The 13,749-nt window shown below is 36.7% G+C and overlaps 2 protein-coding genes and 1 pseudogene across 2 annotated transcripts; 1 reads left to right on the forward strand and 2 right to left on the reverse strand.

Annotated features, from left to right (window-relative positions):
* Positions 1-3,435: 3,435 nt before the first annotated feature.
* LOC145638162 (uncharacterized) lies at positions 3,436-4,185 on the reverse strand. Its single transcript, XM_081689124.1, has one exon. It carries the CDS (start codon positions 4,085-4,087, stop codon positions 3,626-3,628), a length of 462 nt encoding a protein of 153 aa, XP_081545250.1. The 5' UTR covers positions 4,088-4,185; the 3' UTR covers positions 3,436-3,625.
* A 1,936-nt stretch (positions 4,186-6,121) lies between these two features.
* On the forward strand, positions 6,122-11,175 carry LOC145638163 (uncharacterized). Its single transcript, XM_081689125.1, has 8 exons — positions 6,122-6,668; positions 6,765-6,905; positions 7,727-7,954; positions 8,436-8,643; positions 8,952-9,088; positions 9,825-9,905; positions 10,454-10,520; positions 10,648-11,175. Exons 1-8 carry the CDS (start codon positions 6,418-6,420, stop codon positions 10,963-10,965), a joined length of 1,431 nt encoding a protein of 476 aa, XP_081545251.1. The 5' UTR covers positions 6,122-6,417; the 3' UTR covers positions 10,966-11,175.
* Positions 11,176-11,278: 103 nt separating this feature from the next.
* LOC145638164 (multifunctional methyltransferase subunit TRM112 homolog A pseudogene) lies at positions 11,279-11,841 on the reverse strand (annotated as a pseudogene).
* Positions 11,842-13,749: the final 1,908 nt, after the last annotated feature.

The following is a 13,749-nucleotide window of genomic DNA, read 5'->3' on the forward strand; positions in this document are numbered from 1 at the left end:
AACATGATTAACAGGCTCTCGCAATTTATTAACCAACATAGATCTAACAGGCTCTCGCAATTTACTAGACCTAAGTTCCTATTAAAAATAGCCTTTTATATTAAATCAACATCTGCTCGATTCATCAATTCAATATTGCTAAACATTCACAATCAAATTACATCTGCTCGATTCATAATCTAATTTCAAAGAATTAAAACAATTCAATAGGAAATTATCATGCAATATCAAAAATCAATAATAGCAAACTATCCCTTCATATTAATTATGGATCCCCATAAACCCTAGAATTAAACTACTCACTAATCATCATAACTAAACCAATCAAATAAATAATTAAAAGCATAATCAAGAAAACAATTAAAACAACTGAAATTAAAAAGGGAAGAAATTGTACCAAAATAAATCTGGAATTAAGGGAAATATTAAGAACAAGAGTTTAGAGAGAATTTAAGAGAGAGAAAAATACTAAGTAGAGAGAGAAATTCTAAGAGAGAAGGTAACTAATGATTCCGTACAAATCGTATTTAAACCTTTTCTAAAACACGAATTAAAACTAAACTAATCAGATTCTAGGAAAACACGCGCCCGATCGGGCGAAGGGCCGCCCGATCGGGCGAAGGGCCGCCCGATCGGGCCCGCCTTTTTTACAACGCCCTGTACTGATGTGCCGCGCCCGATCGAGCCTAGCTCACCCGATCGGGCGCGCCTCTCCCTTGAGGTCCCTTTTGCGCGCAGCCGCCCGATCGGGCGTATGCTTGCCCGATCGGGCCCGGTCTTCTTCTTCGAGGCTTGAACTTTGATTGAGCTAGATTTCTCGGCTCAATCCATATTTCCTCTCGGGTCTCGAATACTTGGTCCAAATGCCTCGTGATCCCAATTACCGAGCCCTTAATCACCGGCTCTCACCGATCTTGGGCTCCAAAAGTGGTCGTGTCCTTCTAGCTTCCGTAGTCGATCCCATAAAGCCCGGGAAAATGCTCCAAGAGTGCAATTTCCTGTAAAATACAACTAAAACTACGAAAACACTAGAACACACAAATTAGTAATAAAAGTGGCCCGAAAGAGCCAAAAGCACTACTAATAACGACCAAGGGACGGGGATAAAACACTATATAAACTAGACATATTAGTAAACCACACTCAAATTTCTTATTGGTCTTTCAGAGTAAACCACACTCAAATTTCTTATTGGTCTTTTAGAGTAAACCACACTCAAATTGGTCTTTTAGAGTAAACCACACTCAAATTTTCTTATTGGTCTTTCAGAGTAAACCACGCTCAAATCCAAAGGAGCAAAATTATGCTCGAATCAACTCACAAACCTTGTCTCACGGCACAAGGAGAACCAATTTCTTGTCTCACGACACAAGAGAGCCGAAAACTTTTTTTTTTTCATCATCTTTGAGAGTCAAAGACACACCAACAATTTTATTTTGATCTCAATGCTTAGAAAAGCCACGCATGATGTAATGTATACATCAAGTCATCAAATCAAACTCTGCACCAACACTAACTTGCACAGCGGAATAAACTAAAAAAAAATTTGGTAATTTTTGCTAAAGGATCATCCCACCGATGGGTTTAATTTCTAACCCACCGGTAGGGGGAAATTTTTTATGAATGGTCCCAAGATTTAACCTGCTCTTGATACCATGACAAATTAGGGAGAAGAGAGAATGAATAGCTTTTGTATTGCTTGATTATTATTCATCAATAAGTTGAGTATTTATACAAAACCTATGCTCATGAGATAGGAAATAATCTTCCCAAAAGATATACCATATATCCTAATGATATATTCACTAAATAATATCTTAACATATCATAAACCTAAATATATTATTCCCTGAATGATATCTACGGAAAATATATCATACATATATTTTCCGATATCTCATATCTCTATATTTTCCGTAGATATCATATCTCTAACATTTGATACCAGTATTTGCAGCACAGGCCACAGCTAGTTCTTGTATCCGGATGATAAGGGGGTAACCGGGTATTGCTGTGTAAATTATTGATGTAAGGACTTAGGAGGTCCGGTATAGTGATTAATCCTTATTATGTGATCCATATACATGGCTGTTGTTGTAGAAAATTTGCGATCATTGCATCAATTATCATTTTGGAATTAGGACAGTGTTAAATTGCACAAGTCGCCTTCTGTGCACTAATAACACGTTTATATATGAGTGTTACGGTTCATTCTTCTTTAACCCTAGCCCCCTACAAAAAAGCTCATCTGTATTTTCATATGCTGAGTGCTTGTCTCATCTCTCATGTGCAGTTAATTATTTGAGACTATCTGCTGTACTTGGCCCTTTCTGTCTCACATCCCTTTTGGTGTTACAAATGGAAATGGTTCAGATTTTAAACTCCTAACCTGTGCCTTTCTTTGGGTCTAAATCTTGTTAACTTCATCAGTTTATGACTGATTTTTACTGTCTCAGAACTGTTGTTGCCCGGGAGACTGAAGCTAGAATCTGTAGTTTGTGGTGAGCAGAACAACATTTCGGAGCTCATCAGGACAATTGTTGTTAATCAGTGGTAGATGGGATTTTGGAAGGGGGAACTTGCTTAATGTCTGAGTTAATGGAGATAGTTCTGAAAGCTGAATGAAAGGAAGCGGCAGCTGCATTGCATTGAAGCCAGTCGATGTTGGAGCCATGGACGAGCATGTCATGTATTGAGATTGGTAAAGCCACTGCATTCTGACAGCTTCCAGGAAATTCTCCAAAAATATGGTTAGCTGGTATTCAGTATTTCAGTCACCTACTGGGGGAGTATTTATGGTTATCCTCTTATCCCATGCTATATTGAATTTGGTGCTCCGCTCTTGTCAATTCATGTGCATTGTCTGTATGCAGTAGCCGTATGGCCATTAATGCCCTAGCTTACTGCAAATTTGGGGGGAAATCGACAAATCTGTTGAAGTGCTAGATGTAGAAAGATACCTGAATTGCCTGTAGATCAAAGATTTTGGGCTAGAACCTTGATTTGGATGTGAACAAACTCGCGAATTCTAAAATAATTTTTCTGTCTTTTGTAAACCCTGAATTTATGACAGCAAGTCAGCAAATATATCAAATTCAGCCTTGCCTTTCCATTTTGACAGAGCTATTAGCAATTTGTGTATGTATTGTCGAGCTGGTTATTTAAGGCAACCTTGAAACAACCTACTTCTTCTATCAGTAATTGATAGTCACGTATACAATTTTAGGATGTTTGAAAAGGTGTTACTGTTCTTCTGGTTTACTCCCACATTTCCCATGTCTGACTTCCCAACACATCGATCTCCTAATTTAATCTTACACTCTTTCAGTCTTAGATTGGTATAATGTGATGACTAAGTCTGTACATCGATGGTATTTGGTACTGGCTGACCTGAGACATTCAAAAACTTCAGAAATTAAGCAATGCACTATGAGATTCAAATCATAATTACGCTACTCGGTATTATTTTTAATTTAATATTGCATCTGCTGTTACATCGATTTGTTCTGTTAATTTTACTGGCAACTGAACTTAGCAGCGATATCTCTGATACAAAATTCAAGATGAAACAGAAGACCATAATTAACAATCTGCACAAACAATTATACAAAACTCAATAACTGCATCAGAAACTGGCAGGACTGTCATCCAACTGCTTCTCATCTTCAATATCAACCTCCAGAATCTCAGGAATCCTCTGTTTCAAATAATTTTCAAGCCTAGCCACCACTGTACTTCTCTTATGCCAGAACTTCCCTCTTAATCTGATCTTCACAAATGGGCCATCCAGCTCTGCAAGTTCAACTTGACCTGTAATACCAACTTCTCTATCGAAAAGTTGAGCTAACTCGACCCGAGCATCATCCAAGACCTTTTCGATATTCTCCTCTGTCATGTCAAGTGGCTGCATTGCTGCAGAAACTGCCACCACTGGAGAGCACCTCTTAGCCTTTCGAACTCCATCGTTTTGAGTCGGGTGTAGACCGAAGCTTAAAGTTCTATGAGATGGTTGATGTTTTAGGAGTGATGGTGGTGTAAAAGTAGTGAGCTTTAGACAGTATTGATTAAAGAGTAACTTGGCAGCCATTGTTTTTGATGGATTTCACTCTATCAAAACAGCTGAAACTTGTATGGATGTGCTTTTGGTCCCTTATCAACAACTATTGGATTATTTGGATATCACTCCACTTGTAACTTATCTTTTGCGCCCCATAAGCCCATATAATGAAAATACTCAAAATAGCAAGTATTATTGTATAAATACTACTCCATCGGTAATTTATTAAGTGTTACACTTATCAAATACGGCTGTGTTTTTATTAAGTGTTACACTTTTTTTTTTCTATTATTTCTAAATAATAATAGAAAAAAAAAATCAATTATTTTTTTCTATTATTGTTTTTAATAAATAAAAATCTAATTTCCAACTGTTATTGTCAATTTAAGTTTTTAATGTTGTCAATGTTGGCCAACTAAACCGATCATTTATAAATATACCTCCAAAGAGGTACATAAATGATGAACTAATTAAAAGAACTTGGCAACATGCTTCTACTGTTCTACAAGACTACAAGTACTACCGCCATCATTTAGTTGTTGCACATTACTAAATTGGCTTGTATTGTCACTTCTGCTAATTAAGAAATTGAAAAACAAAAACGTGAAAAACCTTAGATGAGCTATTAAAAATGTGTATCAGACTATCAGTGTATGAATTTCAGTGACCCGACTCAAACCCGTAATGACCCGACCCGATATGACCCGACTCAAACTCGACCCGTTTATCCGAATTGACAGCTCTAAATTTCACTAACATAAGTAGCATACACGTACATCCAAAATGTTAATTAGTGTAATCAATTTAGGTTGGAGCAATAAAAATATTTTCAATGTTTAAATTGACAAGGGACAAAGAAAGGGTGATAGGCTATAAACGTTTTCTCAATTAATAATAACTATGCACTATTTCAGAAAGTTTATTTATGGAAGAAAAAAGAGGAAGTTTGGTATGTTTATAACCATTCCTATATATTTCTAATTTACTTCGTATATGAATTAGAGATGATCATTGAGCCGGGCCGGGTTGGCCGAAACTAAAAAAAATATGCTCACTTCTCGGGCAGGCCAAGCTTCGTGCCTAAATCCGTCCAAAATGTTCGGGGTTGTGTGGGCTTTATGGGTCGGGCCTAAAAATCAACTAAATATGCGTAAAAACTTATTCCCAAACCTGCCCAAATAAATTAAGTTTTCGGGCTGGCCAAAATAGGGCCGGACTAACCTTGATCACCTCTAATATAAACATAGCGTCGCCCTAAGGGCTATGTATAAGAAGTTAAAAAGAGAAATATTGAAGAAAATTAACATTAATTACACCGATTTGCGCGTGATTTTATCATGAATTCCCAAATGAATTCCATTTTATAAAGTATATTTAATGCTTATATATATGGCAAAACCTAATGAGTGCCCCCGGGGCGTTAGATAAGAGAATTAAAGTGGAAATATTAGAGTAAAATTAACATTAATTACACCGAACGACGCGTGATTTTGTCATGCATTCCTAACTTAATACCATTTCAATCAATATAATTATTTCTTATTTGAAGTCTAATAAATTCAGATTAATTCAGTTCAAGTAAAATAAGTTCAAATAAGGGTGTTTAAGTTCAAATTACAACTCTAATAAATTTTAATAAGGTTTAATAAGTTCAGATAATTAAAAATCAGGTGAATAAATATACACCTGAAAAATTATTATACTGAGTACTTAAGAATCTCATCAGTTGGACATTTTGATTGTGCTTATTAAATTGTTTGGAAAATATCACTTTTTTTCGTCATCTATGAGTAACTCCCATACCCACTTATGACATACCATAAACTCCTAATGATTTCTAACACTCAAAACCCGACTTAAGGCCTGTTCACTTTTATTAAATGAGTTGAATTGAAGTGAACTTAATAAAGCTGAAATGAATATTCTATAAGAGAAAGAAATTAGGAGCCTGACATGTATGAGTATTTTCTTTCTTATAAGTCCAATCAATTTTCTTTAAAAAATATTTTAGTTTTTCTTTCTCTTCTCTAAATAACCCAATATAGACATTAGCCGGCCTTACTCTAAATATCTCGAATCCTCGTAATTATCAACACCTAAAAATGTTTTCCAACCCCCCAAAATTTAATACAAAAACATAACACGAAACCATAGTTGTTGTTGTTAAATGTAAGAACCCACAACACGTTACCAAATCCATAGAATTAAACTTTGAAATTTCAATTCTAATTCTTTCCAATACACATTCCCCATTAATGAATTTATCTCCTTAACCTCGTAACTACCATTAATTCGCCACCTGTTATTTCCACTCTCTCTCCTCCCTCACTCACTCACTCTTTTTTTCATCGCCGCCGATCATGCCGCCGCACGCCGACGGCACCACCTGTTTTTCCGACACCGATGACCTAATCTCCGACCATAATGATTGTCCGCATTGCCAGGAATCCGATCAATCTCCGTCATCTTCCGAGACAAATTCCGATAAACTTCGCCGGATTATCTCCGCCGCCGTTAAAGGTTTCTCTATTGGTGCTGGATTGAAAGGCGGTGTCTCGATTTTCTCTCTCCTCGCTCGCTTGAGTCGCCGGAGATCCCCCAATTCTCTCAAGTTAGTTTCATTGCTTCGTTTTTGTTACTTACTATTTTTAGTAATTTTGAGCTGGATTTTTAAGGATTTGAAATTTGAATTGGTTGCATGTTTCAGGAAAGTGAGTAGTGTTTCGAGTAGTGAGGAGATTTTATCGGTGATTAAGGAAACTTTGAGATATGGATTGTTTCTTGGTGTTTTCGCTGGTACTTTTTCTTCAGTTGATGAAATTGTTGCGACTTTGGGTGGACATCGTAGGTAACTTGTTTCTGAACTTAATTCTCATCATTTGATTTGTATAATTTAGCTTAATTATAGCTTGATTAAAGTGTCTAGTTTAGTGCTGTAATTTTGTTTAGTTTGTATAGCATTACCATGAAATTGAAACTTTGTTGATTGTTGATTGGATAAGACATGTTTGAGCAAATTAGAGCTCACATTCATGTGTTATGCGTGGTTCTCCCGGAATTAGTTGTCACGTTGTCCCAATCTTATGGTAAGGGTATGGCATGATTTACTGAGAAATGTTTTACGGAGTATAATAGTTAGGTCATTTCCATGTGATTCTCATCACTTTATTTAAGTTGGGTTGCTCAGGAATTCTAATCATTAACTGTTACTATTTCAAGTAAAGTGACAATTTTTTTCAGATGCATTCTGATCATGTTTCCATTTGGAGTCGGAAGGGCTATCAGTTGTATTGGTTTTGTGTGTCTAATGAACAAGAAATAAAAATATTGTTAAAGCCTTCAATACGAACCTATCCGTGTGGCTCCTTGCCACTATTAAATGATTGGCTTTGCTAGATCCTTCGTAAAAAATGCGCAGTTTGATTGCATTTTTTCCAGTTTAACAGTAGCTAAGATGAGTGATTATTCTTGTAGTCTATATGATATCAAAATGCAGTGAATTCTCAAGTTATTTGTGAAGATACGGAGGGTTGTTACTAATTTGTGTTTGCTATACTTATTGAAACAGGAGTTATAGTTCTAACTTTTTATCCCCTAAGTTAAACTCCTCCAATGCCTGTACTTGTCTAGTTGTATTGATTTTTTAAGTCAGTTTCATGTGTGATTCAGGACTGCGAAATGGAGGGCATTACTGGCAGGTGGTATTGCTGGGCCTTCTATGCTATTAACTGGGTTAAATACACAACATAATAGCTTGGCTATTTATATCCTCATGCGAGCAGCTGTTTTGGCATCTCGCTGTGGAATTAAGAGCAAACGATTTGGTCGCATCTGCAAACCATTGACTTGGGCTCATGGGGACATCTTCCTCATGTGTCTTTCATCCTCTCAAATTTTGTGAGCATACTACTAAACTTTTAAATGAATTTTTTTCACATAATTTGCGCAGGCATCTCAAATAAGTATATTTTGTGAAAAGGGCATTAACTTATGAAATACTAGTTCTCCAGCTATATTGTTAGCTGAGTTAGTGAATGACATAGGCTAGTGGATTGTAGTTCATGCATCCCAATTTTGGCATCAGGTTCTTCATTTCATCTAAAATTAATATCTTGTGCTCTAGTGTTACGAGGTCAGTTTTGCTTTTATACAGAATGCAGAGTCACATTAGTTAAAGTATATATCTGTCTGTCAGCAGTCTCTACGGTGTCTCTCTTTTCCTGCGCTAGATTTACTATTTCATTGCCTCAATTGACTAATTGGTAATTTGGTATATAAGAAAGCTAGCTTTTTCAGCAGTCCTGCTTTTGCTGATATAGGCATACAACATTTTCCAAGTACATAAGCTATGTAATTAAATTGGGACCTGCCTTTTCAGGTCTGCTTACATATTGAAGCAAGAATCTCTGCCTTCATCATACAAGTTGTTCCTCAATAAACATGGAGCAAAGGATTTGTCTATCCTGCAGGGTGTGAAAGAGATCGCTTGTGGCATGCCTTTTTCTAATCTGGGGGCAATAGAGAATTATTATAAGTCAACGGGTATAAACATCAAATTAGACCCAGAAATGAAAGTTCCCTGCTCGGTATGAATATTTCTCTACCACTGTTATCATATTTATTTCCTTAGATAGTTGAGAAAATTTTCTGTTAATTTGAAGGTTACATTTGCCTCCACAAGTAAATACTATTTTGCTGAAAATTTTAGCTGGTTTATAGATTTTAGTGATCACAACTTGAGAATAAAGTGTCCTCTATATAATCATGCTTGTATGTGATGTCTGTTCATGGCCATATGTGTTAGGGATCTTACACAGTGCGCTTTGGTAGAGTAAAGGGACAACATATAATAATGCTAGCAGCATCTAATTGTTGATCTCAATGGATAATGCAGATTGTTCATGGGAATCAATCATGTGCGGCTCATGTCTTCACGTTTCTTATTCAAGCGTATAAAAGAGCACTTCCAGTGTATCTTCCAGTATATTTGGTGCCTGCACTAATAGTTCATCGTAAAGACCTATTGAAAAGGTAAGATCTTTACTAGCCAGTCTGTCATTATGCTGCAAATGGCCCCTAGCAGAGGTGGTTTTGTGTTATCTCGTTCAAATTATATGCCTTGTACCTTCGTTACAACCTTTTGCTTTAATTATAATATGTAGAAGGCTGATAGGATTTTTGAATGTGTCCTCAAATCATCTGTTTCTGCATCAATAGATATGTTGTACCCAACAGTCTACACCTCAAGTACCATGAGGGAAAGGTGAAAAAAACCCTATCTAGGGAGTGCTGAATGACCTAAGTAGTACCTGGCTGATGTTTCTGTATGACTGTATCTCACTACCCACCTTGTTTCCCACGCTTTGTGAGGCTTATTATCATAGACATTGCATTATGATGTGACCAAATTTATCCTTCAGTTCTTATCTTTGTTTGATTAAAACTCTTTGCGAGTAACACATGTATTAAAGCAGGACAAAATTTAATTTATTTGTCAATGCAGTAGGATATAACATGTGTGCTGCTTAGTAGAGCCCAACCCAATAGGAGTATAACATTTGTGCTTCTTAGTAGAGCTTATGTATTGAAATGATATATGGGGATTTCTCAAATTGTTGTGCCTTGAGTGAAAGACTCCTTGACGGGATATATTTCTGCCTCATGGTGCACCTTGTATTCTTGAAGATTAGGCTATGGGGTTTTAATCCTTGTAATCCTTGCTAATCACTATGTTTTTCTAACAATGTTTTTGTCTTTTGTTGTGCAGACCATACCCAATATTGGGGAAGAGTGTTATTGGTATTGCACGGTCAAGCTTGTTCTTGTCTTCATATTGTGCTTCTGCCTGGTAGGTATTCTTTTGTCCATTACATTCAATGGTAATTGGCTCAACAAGTATTTGTATCTCTTGGGTTAACAACTGGAAAGTGCTGTTATTGCTACATGTTCACTAGTACTTCTGGCAGAAAACTATTTTATAACATATTGAGGGATAAACTGTGAGACTCAGAGGCTAATGTTCGAATTGTACGTGTCTGAAAACTTTGGCAGTTCTGTCAAAAAAACAACAACAACAACACACACACACACACACACACACACACACACTTTGGCATTTGGAGGTTGCTCCTGTATTCTGTTTTTAAGATTGTTTGCTGTATAACTTAAAATTTTCTGACGGAGCTCCTCTCTTTATTCTAAACTATGGACTGCGCATGATACGTTCTGAAGCCTTTAGTATGCATTAAATGGGTTAAACTGGAACTAAGCCCACCGAGTTTAAGAATCTTTCATACTTCGTAGTTTTATTACTTATAAACAGGATCCTTAGTGGAATTGTAGTGAATCTTGCATTTATACAACTGAAGTTAAAGTACAACTTACCCATTGTTTCAGGATGTGGACATGCATTCTTTTTAGGATTTTCAAGAAATGCAACATTCCAATGGTGGCAATGGGGACGGTAATTTTTCTTCTCTTAGTCTTTCCTTTTCTATTGACACTTCCACTCCTTTCTTCCATCCAAATAAAGAAAAAACAAATCAGGTTTTGCTCTATGTTTCCTAATGGTAAATCTGGCTCTTAAACAGACCCCAGCTGGCCTTGCACTAGCCATTGAAAAGAAAAGCAGACGAATCGAAATATCATTGTATTGCCTAGCTCGTGCAATCGAGAGCTTCTTCACATGTATGGCTGACATTGGATATCTCCCTCAATCACTAGTAAACATCAAGAGAGCCGATGTGGTTGTATTTAGCTTTTCAACAGCCATTATTATGCATTGCTATTCACAAGAGCGAGAGGTCTTCAGATCTAAGTACCTAAATGTTCTTGATTGGGTATTCGGTGTGCCACCACCACCCTGTTACACTCCTCGCTATAGAAACAAACAGAAGAGCGAAGAATGAACTTTTGAAGCATCAAGGATCATCATTTTTTCTCCCCAGCAAGTTTATCTTAACCCGTGTTTCACTAGGGAGCCATATGTACAAGTGTACAACAATTAGTTACTACGAGTAGTCACATTATTAACGATAGGTCTATACTCTGTCTATAGTGTTTTTGTAAGTTGTAACCCTCATTCAATGTATGGTAATTTATGTAAACTTTCATTTTTGCATTAGTATGGTAATCAATTGATTTAGCTCTTAACTGTTTCGTAAATTTCATTCAATTAATTCACGAAAACCAAACAGCAATATCAATACTCAACTTGCATCATAGCATCAAAATAACACGTTTTTCTTTATTGAGACATTTCATCAAACACTTAATATGCATCCATTGAACAATTACAAATTACAATCGTCACTGTTTCAAGTAATAAAAAGAATCAAAATCAAACTTCATCTTCATGAAGAAGCATATTAGGAATACCCTTATTAACAGGGAACTTACGCCCAGTTTCAGGGCAAACAAGGGCACCTTCTTCAAGATGAATCTCAAGCAGAGCATGATGAAACTTGGTAAGAAATTCCTGAGAATCAAGCAAAGATTGATCAACATCTTCAGGTAATTCGGAAAAACCCAAGGTTTTAGCAGCATCAACAAATGGCTTCCATTCGATTTTGCTGAAGATGTTGATGAGAAAATCGGAATTCATATCGACTTGCTTCTCCACCACTTTGGCTGCTTCGATTTTTAGAGGAAAGCCATTGATAACACCTTTGATGTTGGAAGATAGCATGTTGTGTGTTAACAGCCTCATCGTCAAATTTTCTCTCTCCTCTCTCGAGCAACGCCGGCGGCTGGAGCCTGGAGTGTTGGTTGTTTTGTTCTGGTTATTTTGTAGTGCTACACTTAATTAGGTGATTTGGAGTAATAACTTGTGTTATTGGGTTGATAACTTGATTTTACTTTCACCGTTGGATTGGACTTTGGGTTGGGAGTTGGCTTGGCATTGGGCCGTGTCGAGACAATCATTTAGAACGGCTTGTATAGCATCTACCCACCAAAAAAAAAAAAAAAAAAACAAAAAAAAAAAACAAAAAAACAAAAAAAAAAAAAAAAAAACAAAAATTAATAGTCCAACAAAGTGTTGGTTCATTTGGTAAGTTTCTCTCAATGTTAGAAGTTAGATGTTTGAGGTTCGAATTATGCCAAGGGAGGGTGTTTGGGTGTAGGGATTTCCTTACCCTTTCCTTTACTTTTAAGTGCGGAAGTGTCTGACCTGCAAATACTAGATTGGAAAAAAAAAAAAAAAAAACACTTAAGGTTGAGGTAAAGATGGCACCGGGCTGGAGTGGCCTGAGGGCCAGCACGAAAAAACACGACACGGGCACAATGCCGGCCCTGCCTGACACAGTTCTGTGGACTGCTTTTATTTAGTAGAAACACGATACGATACGAGTATACGACACGACCGAGCCCGGCACAACAAAACATGTTAAAGTCAATGCAATTATGCTTAGGCACGTAAGGCTAGCACGACCCGACACGATGACACGTGGGACTGGGGCCGTGTACGGGCCAACCTTTTTAAAACTTCGGCCCGACACGGCACAACACGAAACTCATGAACCAAGCCAAAGGTCGGGCCTAACTAAGCCTAAAGCACATGGGCCTGGCACAGGGCGCGACCCAGAGCCATATTTAATTGGGGTTCTATCCCTACTGAAGACACTTTAAAGGTGGGGATCTTTTACCCTTTTCCTTCAGTTTCAAAAGGTTCGACTCACAAATATTAGACCAAAAAAATTGTGAGATTTGAGTTCTTGTCACAATCCAACTATTATACTTCTTGTAAGCTATAAAGCATTGACTAAACCAAATCATCCTAAAACTAAGGTGTTGTCCGTTTTTTTTTTTTTTTTGGGTTGCCTTTAACTTCTATGGGCACTCCAATTTCTGATAAATTTCCGTTTGGCTATGTTAGTTGGTTGACATTAAAAAGCAAAAACGAAGGAAATTACAATTTATTGGAATTTCAACCACAAAACATGGAAAATTATTCATCGTCCTCACTCTTGGTCATTCACAATTCCTATGATTTACAAATTTCCATATTTAGGGCCTGTTCTCATTAACTGAAATGAGCTGAAATGAACTTATTAGAGCCGAAATGAAATAAATATTTTATGAGAGGAGGAAATTAGGAGCTGAGCTGAACTTATTAAAGTTGAACTGAACTGAACTGAAAATAATCTGATGAGAACAAACCCTTAATTTGTGTAATTCCTTGAAAATTTATAACGGAGTCAATTTCTGTAAATTAGTATCGGGAATTCATTTTCTACGCCAACCAAACAAGACCTAAAACTGGGGAAACTATAGTATTGAAGCATAACTTCGTCATACCCCCCTTCTTCAAATTTTTTAAGTATTGAAGCAGGCCTCTTTAATTTTGTGATGCACATTCCTCACCACCTTCAATTTTCATTCTCTAATGCACGTCTCTCACCAACCTCTAATATTTGGATTTTGGAAAACTTCTCTTCACAGTGTACTTCTCTTCTCAAAAGCAATATAAACTTTCTTTCACAACCATTTTTGCCATTGATTCATGCTCATTGTTTGTATTCTACAATTCTTTGCCAAATGCCCAAAATTTTAACATTTGAAGCATTGTGGCTTACCTTAGCCAACAACCTATCTTTTTTCTTTCATATTATTGTGATTTTTCCCAACAATAAGGTTCATCCACTATTCAACTTGTTGTATTCGTGGATTTTTATTTCATATGACGTTTCATC

This window comes from Chenopodium album, chromosome 7, assembly GCF_948465745.1.
Source record: "Chenopodium album chromosome 7, dcCheAlbu1.1, whole genome shotgun sequence".
Classification (NCBI taxonomy): Eukaryota; Viridiplantae; Streptophyta; class Magnoliopsida; order Caryophyllales; family Amaranthaceae; genus Chenopodium; species Chenopodium album.

Coding starts and splice junctions, on each gene's coding strand:
- LOC145638163 (XM_081689125.1), top strand. CDS start 6,418: ATGCCGCCGCACGCCGACGGCACCACCTGTTTTTCCGACACCGATGAC. Junction 9,906..10,453: donor TCATATTGTGCTTCTGCCTG/GTAGGTATTCTT, acceptor CCATTGTTTCAG/GATGTGGACATGCATTCTTT. Junction 10,521..10,647: donor CAATGGTGGCAATGGGGACG/GTAATTTTTCTT, acceptor GCTCTTAAACAG/ACCCCAGCTGGCCTTGCACT.
- LOC145638162 (XM_081689124.1), bottom strand. CDS start 4,087: ATGGCTGCCAAGTTACTCTTTAATCAATACTGTCTAAAGCTCACTACT.